The 20871-nt window shown below is 37.9% G+C and overlaps 1 protein-coding gene, 1 long non-coding RNA gene and 1 pseudogene across 4 annotated transcripts; 1 reads left to right on the forward strand and 2 right to left on the reverse strand.

Moving 5' to 3' along the window:
* Window positions 1-277: 277 nt before the first annotated feature.
* Window positions 278-1909, forward strand: LOC149845828 (uncharacterized). The gene is made up of 2 exons (XM_089997749.1): window positions 278-508; window positions 1332-1909. Exons 1-2 carry the CDS (start codon window positions 287-289, stop codon window positions 1416-1418), a joined length of 309 nt encoding a protein of 102 aa, XP_089853875.1. The 5' UTR covers window positions 278-286; the 3' UTR covers window positions 1419-1909.
* Window positions 1910-7235: 5326 nt separating this feature from the next.
* LOC149845829 (3-ketoacyl-CoA synthase 12 pseudogene) lies at window positions 7236-9113 on the reverse strand (annotated as a pseudogene). The gene has a single exon (XR_016430479.1). The product of XR_016430479.1 is annotated as a 3-ketoacyl-CoA synthase 12 pseudogene (transcript).
* Window positions 9114-14502: 5389 nt separating this feature from the next.
* Window positions 14503-20662, reverse strand: LOC149845830 (uncharacterized). 2 transcript variants are annotated; one of them, XR_016430480.1, is made up of 2 exons: window positions 18403-20662; window positions 14503-14737 (listed from the first exon to the last, which is right to left on the reverse strand). It is a non-coding gene; the product is annotated as an uncharacterized LOC149845830 (long non-coding RNA). The 2 variants fall into 2 exon arrangements; XR_016430481.1 differs by having other exon boundaries at window positions 18357-18421.
* Window positions 20663-20871: the final 209 nt, after the last annotated feature.

Below are 20871 nucleotides of genomic sequence, written 5' to 3' on the forward strand. Positions count from 1 at the left end.
CACATAAACGGAAGACCACGGGAGTCTTCGTATCAGAGAAGGCGAGAACAACAACGGTATGTATTAATTCTATTAATAATCATTGCAATATATATGCAAGTCATCATAATGTTATCATTAATTATTAATGAATACTTTAAACATTATTTTGTAGGAGGCATATGAGCAACAAATGGTAGAGCGATATGGCGAAGACGCTACTCAGCATCCATCATTTGATCCTACAGCATGGGTGACTGCAGCAGGTGAACCCAAAAAAGGTTGCGTGTTCGGGTTTGGGAGTAATATGAACACTTCACCAGTTATTGGTTCTTCCAGTTACGGCTCACCAACTTCTTGCGCCGACATAAGCTCCAAGCAGCCGACTATTCTTTCCGGTGATGATGTACGCGAGATCATTAATGAATCACTGAATAACTACTTCCAATACACCGTCGCCCCCTTTCTCCGAAATGAGATCAAGGCCGCTGTTCAGGATAGGGGATCTTCGATTCCAGGTCCCTCTCAGGTATAATCACATATATAGTTTTTTTGACTGTCTTAAAGCACATCTGAGCATGGTAGAATCACATATAGAGTTTTTCTAGATGCCTTAGAACACATATGAACATGCTATAATCACATATTCAATTTTTTTACTGCCTTAGCACACATATGAGCATGATAGAATCACATATATATATATTTAACTTTTTTGTCTGTCTTAGAGCACATATGAGCATGATAGAATCACATATAAAGTTTTTTTGATTGCATTAGAACACATAAGCATGCTATAATCACATATTCAGTTTTTTTACTGCCTAAGAACACATATGAGCATATTATAATCACATATTCTGTTTTTTGACTGCCTTAGCACACATATGAACATGCTATAATAACATATAGAGTTTTTTAACTGCCTTAGAACACATATGAACATGTTATATATCATTTATGATAGAATCACATATAAAATTTTTGGCTTTGCTTGCCTTAGAGCACATATGAGCATGCTATATTCACATATTCAATTTTTTTACTGCCTTAGCACACATACGAGCATGATCGAATCACATATATAGTTTTTTGCCTGCCTTAAAGCACATCTGAGCATGGTAGAATCACATATAGAGTTTTTTTATATGCCTTAGAACACATATGAACATGCTATAATCACATATTCAATTTTTTGACTGCCTTAGCACACATATGAGCATGATAGAATCACATATAGAGTTTTTTTATTGCCTTAGATCACACATGAGCACATGATAGAATCACATATAGTGTGTAATTTATTTCATTATATTTTGTTTATCAATACTGACTGTTCTTTTCTTGTGTAGGCTGCTAGCGATAATCAGGGTAGTGGAGCTGAAAGGACAGATAAAGACAATGAACAAGAAGACGCACAAAATCTTGGCGATGATTAGAGGACTGTGTTGAAGAAGTTCTATTTTTTTTTATTTTTCCTAATTGTAATTGTTGAATTGTAAATAATTAAACTTTTTAGTTTTAAGGTGGAACGATTAATTATTATAGATACTTGTTATATGAATTTTTTTGTGTGGTTTGTTTTTTATTTACAGGAAATATAAATTGTACAGGAAATATAAATTGTACAGTTCTCGGTAATTAATTTTTAAATAATTTTTTTTTTGATTTTTTTTCGTTTTTGCGACGGATTAGCGACGGATGATTCCGTCGCTATTCATATTAATCTAGCGACGGCTTAGCGACGGAATTAAATCCGTCGCCACGCCGTGGTCGCCGTTTAGTACCGGCGGATTGGCGACGGAATATAGCGCTCGTTATTCCGTCGCAATTAGCGACGGACTTGGCGACAGAATTATTCCGTCGCCAGTTAGCGTCGAAATATTCGCGACGTAAGCATACTGTCGCCGCGTTGTCGCTAATCCGTCGCTAACATGATTAGCGACGGATTAGCGACGGAATGTGGTCGTCGCTAAGCTACTGCTTTGTTGTAGTGTGACTTGCAGAGGAAAGCGATGCCATGCCAACATACGTTTCCCACAGAAGATCAAGTTCGTGAGTTAGTCTCTAATTAAAGTGATTTGGTGTTGATCTCTTCACATTTTAGCCATCCATGATTTAAAAAGAAAAATGATGGAAAGAATGCTTGGTAATGCACTATAAATTGTGGTTACAAATCTCGACCTACGAAAAATCTGGCTGAGCAAAAAAAGCTCATTATATTTCCAAATTGTTGATTTTCTTGAAAAAATCTTGCTAAATATATAAAACATAAAATATATAAAGTGTGAATAAAAATATAAATAGTATAAAAATACAATAAAAACTATTTTTATTGTGTTAATGTGGCAATAAGATGCACATGTTTTCTTCATTACTATATTTATATGCTTTAAAAAATTATCACAACAAAGAATAACAACATACTGTGCTACAAATATCATTTAAGCAAGCACCCTAAGTAGGCAATTTTTATTAGAAAAGAAAGAAGAGATTTGGCATGGCATATACTAAACAAACATGACATATGGCCGTTTATCCCATGTTTCAAGATTTTGCCAACCTTTCTACTTATACAAGCAATAAGACCACACATATACACACAAGCATGCAAGCATGCACCCCCTTCACCCACAGACAAATATTCATTGACATACAATAATTAAAGAACAAGTATATAGTAGCTAGAAAATGGGGCAACGCCTCAGCCCTTCACATTGGTGGGAGGCTAGTGAGCTCTTTAATCCAACCATACTTGTCCAAGAAGGGGTTAACTAGGGTTTCTGGTGGGTACTTATCAACATAGTCTTCCCATACATCCTTATCTTCCAAGTCCCTCACCACTTCCCAGTAGGCATTGTTACACTTGAACCCAGACTCAAAGCTAATCTGCAACACCTTGTCACCCCTCTTCAGCCTTTTCTTCACCACCATATAGGCCAGCACATACCACATGCCAACATGTTTCCGAATATAGGAAGTCTCATTTTAATTGGCTCAAGGTCATATTGAATCAGCCCTAGGCTCTTCCCGACACTGTTGACCACCGCCGACCCATTGGGCAGTATAAACAAATGGTCAACAACCACCTTGAAATCCACCCCAACTTGAGTTGAGTGAGTCTTCTTATACCGATAGCTCTTGACTATATATTTAGCCAACTCCATGATCGGTAGGATCTGAGGTGCCAGATCTTTCATATTGTAGATGAAGGCCTTTGTGTCTGCCTGTGGTAGGCTTTTCCTACGGTAGAACTCAGTCAAGCCACTCTCATCCTCTTGTTGGATGGCACAACTATAGGCATCATCACTAGCACTGCAGTGAGTCCTTACTAGGACCTTGAGCCTCAACTTGGCTCACACTTGATAGCTCCTCTTGTTAGTTAGCATCATGGGCAGAAGGATAAGTGCTAATACTTAAGTCAATGTCTTCTATCAGTCTCAATGTACCCTAGCGATCCTCGATTAGCCATCATCAAATGATTGCAATAGGCAAGAAGCATCCTAAAGGACTCTTTGAATAAATTATATAGTGTCTCTCCAGTAAATTTCTACCCATGTCATACTTGTTTATAAATAGCCGACTTATGTCATTCATGATTTCTCTTGGAGTCATATTTGAGTTATCATACAAACATTCATGAATAATACATGAAATCTATTTGGAAGACACTTTTTCATTACAAGATTGTCCACTGATTCACTACATGTATTATCCCTTTCATACCTCTTCACTAGCAAGATCAGTGCTTTAAGCATCTTTGTGCAATGAATATTCTAAGGGCAATCAACCATAGTTTGCAGGTTCTTTCTCGTGCATACGACAGTGACTCTGTTAAAGTAGCTCTTTACGAATTTTGGTTTATAGTTATTCTTGATCACATGATCTCTAAAAAACTCATGACAATGCTCAAGATCATTAAACCTTTTTTGGCAAGCAATTTCTTGATCATTTGAATCTGTTGTTAGCCACTAGAACTACTTACAATCATTAAGTTTTTCATTGTGCAACTCATTATACAACTGAGATGGCTTAGCTTCAATGATTTTTAATTTGTCTTTATTGATTGAGAATTCATTGAACAAGAACCAAGGGGTTGACTTCTCAAATATCATTCATGCATTGTTCACACCTGCCATTATTTTTCTCATATCATTATTGTCTTGGTCCTCTCATATCGTTTCTGATTCTAGCTTAGTCGAATTGGTATAGTTATTATCATCGTTATCATCTAATTTTTTATTGTAGTCATCATCACTACTATCCCTAATTGACAAATTGGTTGCACAAATTAAATCAAATTGTCATATGTATCACTCTCTTTGCTTCCATACATGCATTATTTTTGCATTTATAACTTTCAAGATTAATAATAAAAATAACATCTCCAACTCAAGCATAAATCAAAAAGTCTAACAACCTTTACCTAGATTTATCATCTGCATTGGAAGGCTAGGTGTCATCCAACTTACTATGATGAAGATCACCAGCACAGGTTTACCCACTTAGTTTTACATCCTCTTCAATGATCCTTTCATTGTTGCTTGTTGGACACAATGAGATGTTCTCCAAAGGACAGAGCTCAATAGATAAATGTGCCTGAGATAGATGCACATTATTCATAAGATTCTCATCATTTCACTCATCAATCACTTCTTATACATCACTTTTAACTGTTTCTTGTATATCATTTTTTATTACTTCATGTACATCACTTTTGACTACTTCTTGTATAACTTTGTAACTAACAATTTTTTGTTTAACTTTGCAAACAATGACTTCTCAATTAGTTTTACTAGCAATTAAGTAAAGATTGCCACTATGTAACATTCATTCTACATCATCAACATTCAAGACATGTATCCATATATGTTTGCCATCTAATTTTTGGTGAACACTTATACCAAAGGATCATTAAGTCTTTGACATATCCAGTTTTATGAGACATGAATGCTACAAATTACTTATAACTATTTTTTTAGGGACCATTATGAATCACCAAATAGGTTGATCAGTGCTATAATAAAATACCCTTACCCTTTCAGAAGTCATCATAACTGCCTACACACAACATATCATTTAATTAACAATGACCATTTTGAAAACCAACAACCCACAACAACCTCATAACCCATATTCAATGCTTGTGCCCAATCAACCCCAACCACATCTAACTAATTAAATGTTTGTACGCAGTCAACCCTAGCCCCAACACACCAAGACAAAACCACTGAATATTAAGTACAAGACAAACAAATAGACATAAGTCATCTATATCAACAAAAAATCTATATCTATGTAAAAAAACCCTAAATATAGTAAACCCTAAATGATAAATATGGTGTCAAATATTATATAAAATATAGGGTTACATAAATAAAACATCCACAATAAAAAAATATATTTATAATACATCCACAAAAACAATCAAACAAAAACATTACAAATCCATTAAATGGTCATATCTACAAAAAAAAGTAAAAAAGTTCAAAAACAATGTGTTTGTATGAAACTCACCTTACAAAAAAAACTTTCACAAAAATGGCCAGAATGGAGAAAAAAAACTAATTAGGGAAGTCTTTGAGCATCCAAATAGAAGGAAAAAATGTTTATGAGAATCGTTGCAAGGGTACAAGTAAAAGATTAGGATTCTAGAGGTAAAAGGGTTACCGCTTTTTCTGGATACAAATGAAAAAAAGAAAAAAAATGAACACAAATGCGTATATATACACATAAATTTTCATGCTAAAACAAAATTTCACATCGCTATAACTCGACAACATGCAAAAGTCCATCAATTCTACAAACTTTTCATGAATTTCTTATCAAAATATAGACTTTTGCAACCATCAATGCAAAACTCTTGATGAAATTTGCAAGGGAATCATGTTCTGAAAGGATTTTCGTAAGCAATATTGCAATTTTCATAATATAGATAAAAAATCATGGGGCTTTTGTGAAAGTGAGGAGGTATTCGGCTTTTGCATGGCGTACGCATGGGATTTCCTAATTCAGTATTGGGGTTGCAAAAAAGTGAGGTACAACATTTTAAAAAGAGGAATTTTGTAGGGGGTTGCAAAGTAAAGAAGATGTGCATGTTTATCATCTGAATCTACTTTGTTGGGATGTAAAATAGCCATTTTGGCAAGTTATTTTGTGTGAAATTAGTGATTTCTATGAAAACATCGTGCAAATACAACTTTTATTGAGATATAGGAAGAATCAAAAGGGCATAGAGACATTGTGCAAAAATTGAAAGATTCGCTGGTTCGAAAGGTAAAAAGGTCCTAAAAAAGTTGGAAATGTGTGAAATTAGACATTTGATGGATCTTGAAAGTTGTGAAGCATTTTTTGGAAACGTGTTAAATTTGCTGTACAATACGATCATTTTTCGTTTCAATTACATCCTTGTAAGCTATATTTGGACACACGAACTAGTGAGGCAGGTTTAAATTGCAAGTTTGATCTTTTTTTTGAAAATAACAATGAGGACACAAAAAAAATTAATTCTTTAATTAATAAAATCTATATTTTTGATATTTTAATGTTAAATTAAACCTAATACTTTAAATGGGATGAAATGAAGTCATGAGAGCTCATGCAAACATAATGAACCGGCCAACTATGATTCGTGTATTAATGCTCACTCATTATATATGAATCCAGGAAAGCAGTTTTTTTACATTTATTATATGGGTCTCACTATATATTTCTCATAGACATGTTTGTTTCACCCTTTTAGAAAAGATGCCTTATTTCATGTGAAAAGAGTCTCTTTCATACAAAAGGGTATAAAACAAATGCCCTATTAGGGGAAGGCCTAACCAAGGTGGGAAACAAGTAGGAAAAATGGCAGTTGGCAGGATTGAATACCCAAATTGAATCAGAGTTCATGCTGCCAGCCCTGAACAAATAGGAGGAACTGGGTGGCTGGCACTTGCACTGTTAGGTGGTGTACAGGGAAGAAGGGGCTTAAGCATGGCAGAGGCGGTACACTTGAGTGGCAGAGAGAAGCGATACCATGCCAGTCGACATACGGTTCCCGCGGAAGATCAAGTTGGTGAGTTAGTCTCTAAAGTGATCTGGTGTTGAGCTCTTCACATTTTAGCCATCCATGACTTAAAAAGAAAAATGTAGGATGATTGGTAATGCACTATAAATTGTGGTCACAAATCTCTACCTGGGGAAAATCTGGCTGAGCTAAAAAACCTCACTATGTTTTCCAAATTACTGTGATGCAACTATCATTCTAAGCATTTAAGCAAGCACCCTAAGTAGGCAATCTTTATTAGAAAAGAAACAAGAGATTTGGCATGGCATATACTAAACAAACATGACATATGGCCGTTTATCCCATGTTGCAAGATTTTGCCAACCTTTCTACTAATACAAGCAAGAAGAGCACACATACACATGCACACAAGCACACAAACATGCAAGCATGCACCCCCTTCACCCACAGACACATATTCATTGACATACAATAATAGAAGAACAAGTATATAGTAGCTAGAAAATGGGGCAACGCCTCAGCCCTTCATATTGGTGGGAGGCTAGTGAGCTCTTTAATCCAACCGTACTTGTCCAAGAAGGGGTTAACTAGGGTTTCTGGTGGGTACTTATCAACACAGTCTTCCCACACATCCTTATCTTCCAAGTCCCTCACCACTTCCCAATAGGCACTGTTACACTTGAACCCGGACCCAAAGCTAATCTGCAGCACCCTGTCACCCCTCTTCAGCCTTTTCTTCGCCTCCATATAGGCCAGCACATACCACAGGCCACTCGCTGATGTGTTCCCGAATCGATGAAGTGCCATTCTAGCTGGCTCAAGGTCATGCTGACTCAGCCCTAGGCTCTTCCCGACACCGTTGACCACAGCCGACCCACCTGGGTGGATACAGAAATGGTCAACAGCAACCTTGAAATCCACCCCAGCTTGAGTTGAGCCAGTCTTCTTATAAAGATAGCTCTTGACTATGTACCGAGCCAACTCCATCATCGGTAGGATCTGAGGTGCCAGATCTTTCAGATTGTAGATGAAGGCCTCTGTGGCTGCCTGCGGGAGGCGTTTCCCAAGGTAGAACCCAGTCAAGCCACTCTCATCCTCTTGTTGGATGGCACAGCCATAGGCATCATCACAAGCACCGCGGTGAGTCCTGACTAGGACCTTGAGTTTCAGCTTGGCTCGGGCTCGGTAGCTCCTCTTGTTAGTTAGCATCATGGAGCAACAACCAGAACGAAAGAGGCAATTTGCAACGAGCATGGACCTCTCGCTTCCAGAGTACCAATTCGGTCCAATGCACTCAGACGATACGATAAGTGCGATAACATTGTTGTAGATCTTGAACAAGTTCACGACCATGTCTAAGGAGATGAGGCTAGCACTACAACCCATACCTGATAGATTGAATACCTTGATATCCTCCCTCATCTTATACCGGTTAACGATTCTCGCGGCGAGCGACGGCATTGACGAGAGCATCGAAACATTGACGACAAGTATGTCAATGTCGGCAGGGTGTATCTTGGTCTTCTTGAAGAGCTTATCCAGTGTCTGGATGAAGGCCACATTCATCTCAGCCAAGCCAGAGTTGAGTGATGACATATCAAGCTCCTTGCCTTCTATTATGTCGTTTGGACCATATGTTTCTTCACCAAGGCCAGAGCCCACTATGACCTTTAGGAGGAATTTAAAGTCCTCCAGACAGAGGTTCTTGTTCCTCTGTATGATCTCCCCACATAGCTCAGTGCTGAGCTTTCTATCATCTGATGGTTTGAAACATACATAGTCAACGAGGTAACACTGTTGGCTCACTCTTTGGTTGTAGGCCTTCAGTATGAGTACAAACAATTGGAAAATAATCACAGCAAGAAGAAACCAAAAGGTGGGACTTACAGACAGGGTAGCAAAGAGTTCCTCCATGCTCGTCTGATTGCAAGCGAGAGAGAGAGAGAGAGAGTATGGGGAGGGGGGGCTGGTGTGAATTGTGAGTTGAAGTGCCTGGCATTCAATTCGCATATAAGGAAACATGTGAAGTGGGGGACATGTGATGGACGGATCAAACATTGATTCCAAGCCCAACCTCCCTAAGCCTCAAAGGTGCCTCCCCTCTTAGTCTTGCCAAGGGACAATTAAAAGGCTGTCCTTGTCCTCTGGCTGCATGACCACTTGGTCCCCAAATCTGTGAAAAAATTGTAACCAGCGGAATTTAAGAAGATGCTATCTATGGATGTAATAATTGGCCGATTTCCGGGCACTTTCAGGTTTGGTTGGTCTCTAGATTTGTAATAAGTACACGACGTACTACAAGAAATCTGACGCTAACCTTTTTATTAGTTTTTTTTAAAAGGCAAGCTGGGGTTAGGCAGACCCTACTAGTTACACTGTATCCTTGGGTTTTGAATATACAACGTCCCACTAGCTGCTCCTACCAGACAAGCTGAGCCCCATCGGTTTTATTGACGCTAACTTTGTGTCAGTGGTTTCCCCAATAAAAGTGCTGCTGATAATACATTTACTAGTGGCGCTAATGCATGGCACCAGAAAAAGCGTTTTTAATCACGTCAACCGTGTTGTCGGGTTTGGCCTGGTTAATGATAACTGATCGGTCAAGATATGTACATGACCCACCGATCACTGCCATTGTGAGTTCATTAATAGGGTGGCCTCTCCTTACTGACTCAATTAAAACTTTGGAGTACTAAACCTCAGCATAATATATAATAATCTTAATCTTCATTTTGACGGTTGACCCATTTAAAGCACAAGGAGTAGCATGAGTGACCAATCAACATTGACTTAACGAACTAAGAGACAAAAGAAAAACTATTGTATAAAACAGTTTGAAAAAGGGAAGAAAGGGAAGAAAGCCTGGTTCAACAAAAAGACTGGTTTAGGTCCAAAAGTTGTTATCCTGATATTCTCTATTCAGAAGGGGGGGATAAGGGAGGGTGTTGTCTCTTCTGAAGACACAATGTTTGCTACAATGCATGTTTGGGGGTCCGAATGAGCACCATGTATATAAGCACATGGAACTCGTATTCCTGTGTGTGTCGGCATCACTTAGCATCGGAGTCCGGTGCAGTTGCAAAGACTTAAGTACCCTTCCTTTCTATTTTTACCATGAAATGACGGTTCGAGAAAATGACAAAAATGTTCTTCATTAAAAAAATAAGAAATGATGGTTCGAAAAAAAGACAAAAATATCCTCCATCCAAAAAGTCGAGGATGATGTTAACTCTTCAAAGTCCAAAAAACGAAACAAATCCAAAACACTTTCTTTCTTTTCTGTTTGAACTTTTCGTCGTCATCTTCTTCTTCTTCCTTCTCCGTGAAACACTGTAAAATCCCCCTTCTCTCTCTCTCTCTAGAAAAAAAATTAAGGGAGACAAAGAGTCGGCGATCCGATGGTGATCGTCGTCCTTTTTTTGCTAGCAGTGGCCAGAATGTTGCCCTCATCCAGCGGGCAACCGACTGTGGCAGCCCCTCTACCGCCTTTGAGGGACACCTACAACGAAATCTTCTTTCGGCACACGTACAATGGAGTCTTTTAAAGTACAATCTGTCTACCTCTAAGTCGGCAATACTTTCGCTCAGTGCTATGCCTTTCAAGCCACCCTCACGCTGCTCAACACAGGCGTTCAAACCCTCAAGTCTTGGCGGGCATTTGTCGGGTTCTGGCACCGCGAGGTCCTCATCTCGACCTCCGGCACCGTGCGCTTCGACAGGACCCACCTCCCCACCAACGTCGGGAATGACACATTCCTCTCCGGCTTCCCCATCACGAACCTCAAGACTGCCATCGGGATGGCTGGCGACTACAATCTGATCACGCCGAAGATCGCGCTCACGGGGGCAGAGTTTGACATCACGATTTACAATTTACACACAATAGTGATTTACAAAAATCACGTAGCGAAAAAATGGCAAATCTCTAAATCGAGTTGCGATTTATGAAAATCGCGTAGCAAAAATAAATAAATGGCAAATCGCTATGCGATTTTCGTAAATCGCTATATCAAGTAGCGATTTACGAAAATCGCATAGCAAAAAAAATGGCAAATCACTAAATCAAATAGCGATTTATGAAAACCGTGTAGCAAAAAAAAACAAAAAATCGCTAAATCGAGTAGCGATTTACGAAAATTATGTAGCAAAAAAATAAATAAATAATCACGAAAAATGGTGTTACAAAAACTGCAAGCAAGAAACAACCGAAGGAAACAATAAACAAGAACGATCAAACAAAATACTTTATTGCTCTTTTTCGACAGTTACAAGAGGAAAAGAAAAAAGAAAAAATCTATACAAGGCCCAAAAAAAATTTGGTTGGGGGACCCGCACTGGGAGGAGCCGCTGGACCCCCCCTTCTATAAGGGTAAAAACTCTGAATTAGGCTCCATAACTCATCAAGTTAAACCATGCTACAGTCAATGTGCAGGTCAGTCTGTGCTTGATGAAGCATTGTAGGATCGTTTGCTGGATGTGCACACAGAGAGAGAGAGAGAGATGATTGATGTTCATGGCCTTCTTTAGGGGGATTTCTTTCTCGAATATTCCTGCAGTGCAAGGACTGAGTCTTAAATAACCATCTCCGGGATACTTAAGTCTTTGCAATCGCTCCTTTTCTAGAATCGTCGTTTTATGGCACCAATGACGGAAATGGTACTTAAGTCTTTGCAACCGCACTGGACTCTGATGCTAACTGATGCTGACAAACATGGAGATATGAGCCCCACGAGCTTATATATGTGGCACTCATTGGGACCCCCGAACACGCACTTTGGCTAATGGCCGTCTTCGGGGGTGGGGAGACATATAACCTGCTCCCTGCATTTCTGGAGGACTGCTGAAAACAATACTATATTAATGAAGTACTGTGTAACAAATTACACTTTTAAAATAGGTTCAAATTCCATGGGCATCACCTTTGCGCAAGCCGACTTCGCGAGGGCAAAGTAAGCTCACCAAGTTTTATGCCAGGACAACAGCTGTAAATACGATAGGAAAAACCAGCAGTGGCTACGTCTCTGATCTATAAAAAAATACCTCCATGTAAATATATAAAAAAAAATACACTTTTAAAATGAATTACTGTTGTGGTCCTACCTCTTTATGCCAAAACTTTAATACCTCGTGCCATTTTTTGTGTATCATGTGCTTTCACATATATATGCTACACCAACCCTTTGGAGGTATAAAAAGTTTTTGTTTAATAATTTTTAATAGACGCGGGTTTTTCTCTTTCCTTTTATTTTAAATGTTATGTTAGGGAACATAGCGACCAGTGTTGTGCAATTGATGGTTTAGATCATTATGAGAAATTTCCCTATGTGAATGAGTATCTATTGCTTTTAGTTATAATCATGCACTTTATAGTTCCGATCATAGTTAATAGAAACTAGAAGCTTGCTTAAGAAGCATGAAACTACACGCTTTTATCATGCTTCTTAAATTTTTTGATGAGTTGGCTCCAGAAAAATAAAAAGCTCGCTTATCCTGCTACCAAAATGAACTTTCTTGATACATGATTCAGGTGTAGATTCCTAATAAATCGACCATCCCCAACACAATTATGGAGTCAAAACACCAAAAATACAGAAAAATCTATTTACATATTTATTTAACACGTATATATATATATATATATATATATATATATATATATATATATATTGCAAAACAAAAGCCTCAAATCAGGGGCGGCTCAAGAGAAGTTGAGGCCCTAGGCATATTTCATTTGAGGCCCATATTTTTTTTTCATTGGAGGCCATCAACATGAGGCACATGCATGTGCCATGTTTCATTGGAGGCCCTCTGCATGTGAAATATAACCGTTATATATTTTTTTCATTTGAGGTCTTAGGTGGTGGCCTCAAATATCAAAGAGGCCAGCCGGCCCTGCCTCAAATTCATTTGAAGTAAAAGAAAGGTAAGCCTTCACTTTCTTTTGGTCATTTTCTATTTGTTTCCATTATTGTGTCCCACGCGCTTTTCTCTTGTCACTTATATTGCACTTTATGCATCTGGGCATTTCTTAGACTCTGTTTCTCACTTCACACTTTGCACACTGCAGGCATGTTTGTCTCGATCTTATTCAGAAAGTTTTGTTCCTGAGATAGTGATTTATGTGATTTACATTCTCAGGCATTAAACTTTCTCATGTTTTCTTTTAGGTTATGAATTTGACTTGTGTGAAAATCTATTATATAAGAATGTCAAGTCATGTCATCTCACTGATTTATCACATTCATGGCTAAGCATCTAATGCTTGTGAAAGTTTATTTGCACATTGCATCTAGCAGTAGCTTCTTACTCTCCTAACTATGTTTCAGATTAGGAGATTTCTCCATCTTGTCAAAAAAAAAATCATCAATGCGCAAACACTCTTTGATGTGGTGTGTCAAAACGCACAGATATCTAGGAAGCATTTTAAATACTGTTCACATCAACCATTTTGAGGCAGGGATAATATCAGGAGAGACATTTCTACCACTTTATACAAAGTATACCTTAAGGGACACATCTCTGCCATATTCTTACAGTGTATTACACTGCACAAGAAGAGTTTGTTTTTTTGTCTTTTATTTTATTTATTCTCTTTGAAAGAAACTGTACAAAAAGAGTGCACCATTATTTTACGACAACAATTATTATGTCACATTATATGCTTCACCAACCACAGGTATAGAGTGATATAAATCTCTGAAACCTATTTAAATCCAATTCACAAAGGCAACAGATACAGTTAATGAGCCATTATGTATGAAGGCATGAACTTTCTTAATTTGCAAGAATATTCTTGGAGTTTTTACAGCCCCCTTGTGTACTCATATCTAACTCAACCAAAAACTTTGGCTAGCATTTAAATGAGAGCCATGATTTCATGAGTAGTACGCATAGGCATGTCCTATGAGCAGATGTAATCCCAAGATCGAATGGTCCATATCTGTCAGTTTTTGTGTTGAGATTGCAAAGAATGCCTGTCTCACCATAATGACAAATATGGGCGCACTATTTTGAAAATATCGTAGAGGACAATATTTTTAGTCACTTCTATAAAAAGCCAAAATATTGTCGTATTTTCAAACTATTATGATTTTAATATTTAAACAAAATTATCGTGATTTACACTACAACAAAGAAGTAGATTAGCGACGACCACATTCCGTCGCTAATCCGTCGCTAACATGGTTAGCGACGGATTAGCGACAACGTGGCGACAGTATGCTTACGTCGCGAATATTTCGACGCTAACTGGCGACGGAATTATTCTGTCGCCAGGTCCGTCGCCAATTGCGACGGAATAACGAGCGCTATATTCCGTCGCCAATCCGCCGGTACTAAACGGCGACCACGGCTTGACGACGGATTTACTTCCGTCGCTAGATTAATATTAATAGCGACGGATGGTTCCGTCGCTAATCCGTCGCAAATACGAAAAAAAATTAAAAAAAATTTATTTGAAAATTAAATACCGAGCAATTTCTATTTCCTGTACAATTTATATTTCCTGTAAATAAAAAACAAACCACACAAAAAATTTCATATAACAAGAATCTACAACAATTAATCGTTCCACCTTAAAATTAAGAAGTTTAATTATTTACAATTCAACAATTACAATTAGGAAACATAAAAAAAATAGAACTTCTTCAACACAGTCCTCTAATCATCGCCAAGATTTTGTGTGTCTTCTTGTTCATTGTCTTTATCTGTCCCTTCAGCTCCACTACGCTGATTATCGCTAGCAGCCTACACAAGAAAAGAACAGTCAGTATTGATAAACAAAATATAATGAAATAAATTACACATTATATGTGATTCTATCATGTGCTCATGTGTGATCTAAGGCAATAAAAAAACTCTATATGTGATTCTATCATGCTCATATGTGCTCTAAGGCAGGCAAAAAGTTATATATATATATATATATATATATATATATATATATATATATATATATATATATATATATATATATATATATATATATATATATATATATATATATATATATATATATATATATATATATGATTCTATCATGCTCATATGTGTGCTAAGGCAGTCAAAAAACTGAATATGTGATTATAGCATGCTCATATGTGTTCTAATACAGTCAAAAAAACTTTATATGTGATTCTATCATGCTCATATGTGTTCTTAGGCAGGCAAAAAAACTTTATATGTTATTATAGCATGCTCATATGTGCTCTAATGCAATAAAAAAACTCTATATGTTATTATAGCATGCTCATATGTGTTCTAAGGCAGTCAAAAAACTGAATATGTGATTATAACATGCTCATATGTGTTCTTAGGCAGTTAAAAAACTGAATATGTGATTATAGCATGCTCATATGTGTTCTAATGCAGTCAAAAAAACTTTATATGTGATTCTATCATGCTCATATGTGCTCTAAGGCAGACAAAAAGTTTTATATATATATATATATATATATATATGTGTGTGATTCTATCATGCTCATATGTGTGCTAAGGCAGTCAAAAAATTGAATATGTGATTATAGCATGTTCATATGTGTTCTAAGGCATCTAGAAAAACTCTATATGTGATTCTACCATGCTCAGATGTGCTTTAAGGCAGGCAAAAAACTATATATGTGATTCGATCATGCTCGTATGTGTGCTAAGGCAGTCAAAAAATTGAATATGTGATTATAGCATGTTCATATGTGTTCTAAGGCATCTAGAAAAACTCTATATGTGATTCTACCATGCTCATATGTGCTTTAAGGCAGGCAAAAAACTATATATGTGATTCGATCATGCTCGTATGTGTGCTAAGGCAGTCAAAAAATTGAATATGTGATTATAGCATGCTCATATGTGTTCTAAGGCATCTAGAAAAACTCTATATGTGATTCTACCATGCTCATATGTGCTTTAAGGCAGGCAAAAAACTATATATGTGATTCGATCATGCTCGTATGTGTGCTAAGGCAGTTAAAAAATTGAATATGTGATTATAGCATGCTCATATGTGCTCTAAGGCAGGCAAAGCAAAAAAAATTATATGTGATTCTATCATAAATGATATATAGCATGTTCATATGTGTTCTAAGGCAGTAAAAAAACTCTATATGTTATTATAGCATGCTCATTTTTCTCTACATGCATCACATCCAAATTATGTCGTATCAATAGGGTCGGCCAATACGGTAGTTCCCAAAAAATAGATTTTTTTGTCCAATTGTGATCCTTCCCAAATCCACGGAAGGGTGTAGGACTGCGGACATCTGTTAATACATCTGAAAAGTATCGCAATCTTCTTAGAATCTCTATGCCGGACAATCTTGAGGATGGACCTTCCGTTTCAGTTGTGCCTGCTTTAAATGCATTCTTTTGACGTCAGAACGGATGATCGCTGGGTAGAAATCGACGATGGCACTCAAACCAGCAAGGCTTCCTTCCATGCCTCAATCTAAAAGCTTTGGAATCCTCCATGCAGTACGGACAAGCCAACCTCCCATGTGTGCTCCAACCAGATAACATACCATATGCAGGGAAGTCACTGATTGTCCGTAGAACAACGGCCTTCATGTTGAAATTTTGTTTTTTGTGGGCATCATACGTGGTAACACCGTCATCCCACAATACTTTTAATTCATCAATCAATGACCTTAGATATACATCAAGATTTTGGCCAGGTGAGGTCGGACCAGGGATCAACAGAGACAAGAAAAGATTTGGACATTTCATACACAAGCTTGGTGAAAGGTTGTATGGAGTTACAAATACTGGCCAGCATGAGTATGAAGTTGATCTACCCCCAAATGGATTAAATCCATCTGTACATAGACCGAGTCTAACATTTCGCACTTCCATTGCGAAGTTCTGATGAGTACGATCAAAGTGCTTCCAAGCTTCAGCATCAACAGGATGCGTGATCTTATTTTCATCGTGTCGAACTTTATTTGCATGCCATCTCATGTGTTTAGCTGTCCTTGAAGACATATACAATCGCTGCAATCTAGGAGTGATAGGAAAATAGCGGAGCGACTTGTATGAAACTTTCTTTGATCTCGTGCTACCATTGCCTCTTGTCTTTGGCTTGAACCGAGGATGCCCACATGACAGGCATGATATGTTGTTTTCCTGCTCCTTGAAATACAACATGCAGTGATTTGGACAAACATCAATCTTTTTGTAACCCATACCTAGAGCGTTGACCATAACGTTCGCACGATAGAAATTTTGTGGCAATTTCTCATCTTTGGGCAACATACTCTTGACAATCATGCACAAACGGTCAAAACATGATTGACTCAAATTATACTCGGACTTCAAATTCATTAGTTGAAGAACTGCAGACAAGATAGTGTGACTCTCACAACCGTTCCAAAGTGGCTCATCAGCATCTCTAAGTAAATCATAAAATCTACTAGCTGCATCGTTTGGTGATTCTTCATCTACGGCAGTTCTTACATCACTAGAACTCATAGCAAAACCCAGTTCTATTCCTGCGGCATCAAATATCAAATTCGTATATGGATTATCGTGCACCACATTCACACGTGCATCAAAATTGTTTCTAAATTCTTCTCCATGAAACGTCCAGTTCTGATAATCACTCACAAAACCCTTCCTGTATAGGTGATGTCTAACGCCATGAGGTTCTACAAATCGATTATTCTTACAAATCTTGCAGGGACACCTAATCCGACCTGTGGGATCTACTGTACTGACACTTGCCGTTGCAAATTCAATAAAACTGTCAACACCATCCATATATTCATGCGATAACTCATTGTCCACTATCCTACGGTACATCCATTCACGGTTTGCAGTCATTTTGTCGTATGATGTTACGAATAGTATCCTAACCAGTTAAAAGAGAACCATCAGAATGCTATGATGAAGAAAATATCAAATTTATCATGCAATATATGATGTCATACAATCACAAGAATTATGATGCATGCATTGATAACTTAATATTTTCATGTGCAAACTATTCATGACACGATACATTCATTTGAAGCATGCTTTCAGTATACAATTTCACATGGAAGACATAATCAAATTGAAAGTAACTACATGTAAGCATGGATACAATCACATCAAACATTGCAATACATCGAAATAATTCATATCAAACAAATGTCAAACATGTACCTGCAGCAAACACACTTCAATATCCCACTAACTACTACCATGCCTAGCATGGACTCCGTACTCCAAAAATAAGAACACTTCTATATTCATACATTAAAATCATGCTCAGCATGATCTCCGAACTCCAACAAAGCAGTCCTAGATATCAACAACTAAGTGAGTGTGTGAACAATAAAGTGTTACACTCAATAAATTAAATAACATGTGAAGGGATGACGGGGCACTTACTTACCACGGGGCACTTACTGAACAATAAAGTGTTTTTGTCACTTACTTACCACGGGTGGCGGGGCACAAGCGAGTTCCGTTGAGAAATCTGCAAAAAACAATGTGTTAAAATGAATATTTTTCAAAGCTCACAATGCTCCCCCTGCGTACACTCCCAGATACCATATTCAATCTATATCTAGTTGTTTGGTACTCAGACCTCAATCAAACTGTACAAATGACAATTATGTTCCCAATATCAAAACTTGAACTTTAAAGGGATGATTATGATCACTGCTACTTTCTTTACACTCTTTTGAAGAAATTAAAACCACCAAGATAACTTGTCTGAAATGCCAAAGATACAAACTAGAGTGCTAGAAAAAAATGGACAAACCCTCAGTTCAAACAATAAATATGCATGCAGTGCTCAAATCTGTTACAATGTGAAGGCTGAAATGATGCCTATCAAGATGAAGAAGACAATGGGAATGGGTGCCCATTGTAAGATTGCTTATAACAGATACAAACAAATTGCTTAAATCATAGTCATGCCACAATTGCATGATATAGCAATGTGATGTTAAAGTGAAAAACACACGAATTGTAGCAGAAGCAGACTTATCTTAAATATAGCACAAATACAATTAGAAGGCACCTAACAATGAGCAGATACAGTCAACAAATCTCAAAATTTCAATATCCTGCATGATGAATCTTTTTTTCCTGGCCATATTGAAAGGCATTGAAAATACGAAAATCAACATAAAGTTCATGCAACACTGCCAAATCAGGAATGAATCAGGAGTTTATGATGTCTCAGTTATAAGCATCATAAAGTTCATACAGCACTCCCAAGTCCGCAATGAATCAGGGTTAAAATGTCTCAATTAGACAACAGGCAAAGAAATGTTAATGTGTTGCAAAGGAATTGCAATCTCATCCATTAATTGGAACTGAGGTTAAATCTACACATAACATCAAAGAAATAAGTTGATGTGCTATTGCAAAACATTGCTACAATACAGGAGAATACAAGAATTTCTACAACAGTTAAAATTTCGGTTTGTTTCAATCTTCTATCCAATAGTTACACGGCATACAGATAACACACGAGAACAAGCTGGTGCAACATACTGAGAACTCATAGAGGTTTTTTATTATAATGGCTACTATTTTATATGGTACCCAACAAACACTTGGAAAAGTAAAAATTTCCAATACCATCTCAACAATTAATTAACAGGGCATCTGATCATGATGCATGTTATCCCTTTAAAAGAAACCCTAAAACATCTTCCACCTCCAGTAGTGTTTGAGGGATTGAAAGAGCACAACGGCTAGGTTAAAAAAGAAAAGACGATAGAGATTGGGAAAGAGGAAGCTACAGAAGGAAGGGAGATAACAGAAGTCTTTACCTCGCTAAGGCAACACTGGATGCTCGTTGTAGTACCCAGACGAAACCTATCGATCAAACCCCATCGCTCAGACCCCTGTCGATCAAGAACTATAGAAACCTGACGATCTAACTCTGTCGCTCAAACCCCTATCGAGCAAAACTTGAACCCCGACGATCTTGCATCATGTACGGGATCGTTCTTTTGGGTATTCGAGGGTTTCAAGGAAGATGGTGGTGAAGGGATCAGGTGGATAGGAGAAGGTGAGAGGGTTTTGAGGAAGATGGTTCGCAGGTAGCAGGGTTTGCGAAGGATGACGGTAGTCTGGCGATGGAGGAGCAACAGTGGGGAGAGGGCGCAGCCAGGAAAGGGGAGCGGCGGCTGGCGAGCGGTGGACGGGGAGCGGCGGCAGGCGAGCGGTGGCTGACGAGCGGTGGACGGGGAGCGGCGGCAGGCGAGCGGCGGTGGCCGGGCGGTGGCGAGAGCCGACGGGCGGCGGTAGGGAGAGGGCGGCGGGCGGGAGCAAGACAGCGAAACAGGAAAAAGAGAAAGAGGGATGGGATTAGGGATTTACGCGACATTTAGCGACGGCTTAGCGACGGAATAATTCCGTCGCTACGCCGTCGTAAATCAAAAAACCAAAACAGCGACGGAATATACTCTGTCGCTAAGCCGTCGCTAATTAGCGACGGATTCGCAACGACAGAGTTCCCTCTCTAAATCCATCGTTGAAATGGTGTTCTTGTAATAAGAATTAGCGACAAAAAATTGCAGTAGCTAATCCGTCGCTAAGTAGCGACGGATTAGCGATAAAAGTTGTTTCCTCGCTAATCCGTCGCAAATTAGCGACAGATTGTTTCTCTAGCTAATCTGTCGCTAATTCGCGACGGAAAAAATCCGTCGCAAATTTCCGTCGCTAATTAACAATTTTCTTGTAGTGTTAATTGTAATAATGTTGTTTATATCAGCTACTTCTTGGAAAAAAAAGTCTATTTTACTTTTGTTACATATTTAATTTTATTCATTTTACACAATTTTCTAAATTTTCAATTAATTAATTTTTCCAATAAAAGCATGAGAGAAAAAAATAGGTTCCTTACGAGAATTTGGCTGCTGTTATTTTGCTGTTTTAAAACATTTGTC

The sequence above is a fragment of the Nuphar pumila genome, chromosome 2 (assembly GCF_984573655.1).
Source record: "Nuphar pumila chromosome 2, dmNupPumi1.hap1.1, whole genome shotgun sequence".
NCBI classification, from domain to species: Eukaryota; Viridiplantae; Streptophyta; class Magnoliopsida; order Nymphaeales; family Nymphaeaceae; genus Nuphar; species Nuphar pumila.

Excerpts from the sequence above, each read along its gene's own strand:
- LOC149845828 (XM_089997749.1), top strand. The coding sequence starts at position 287 with ATGAACACTTCACCAGTTATTGGTTCTTCCAGTTACGGCTCACCAACT. Across the intron at positions 509-1,331 it reads CGATTCCAGGTCCCTCTCAG|GCTGCTAGCGATAATCAGGG; the intron begins GTATAATCACAT and ends TTTCTTGTGTAG.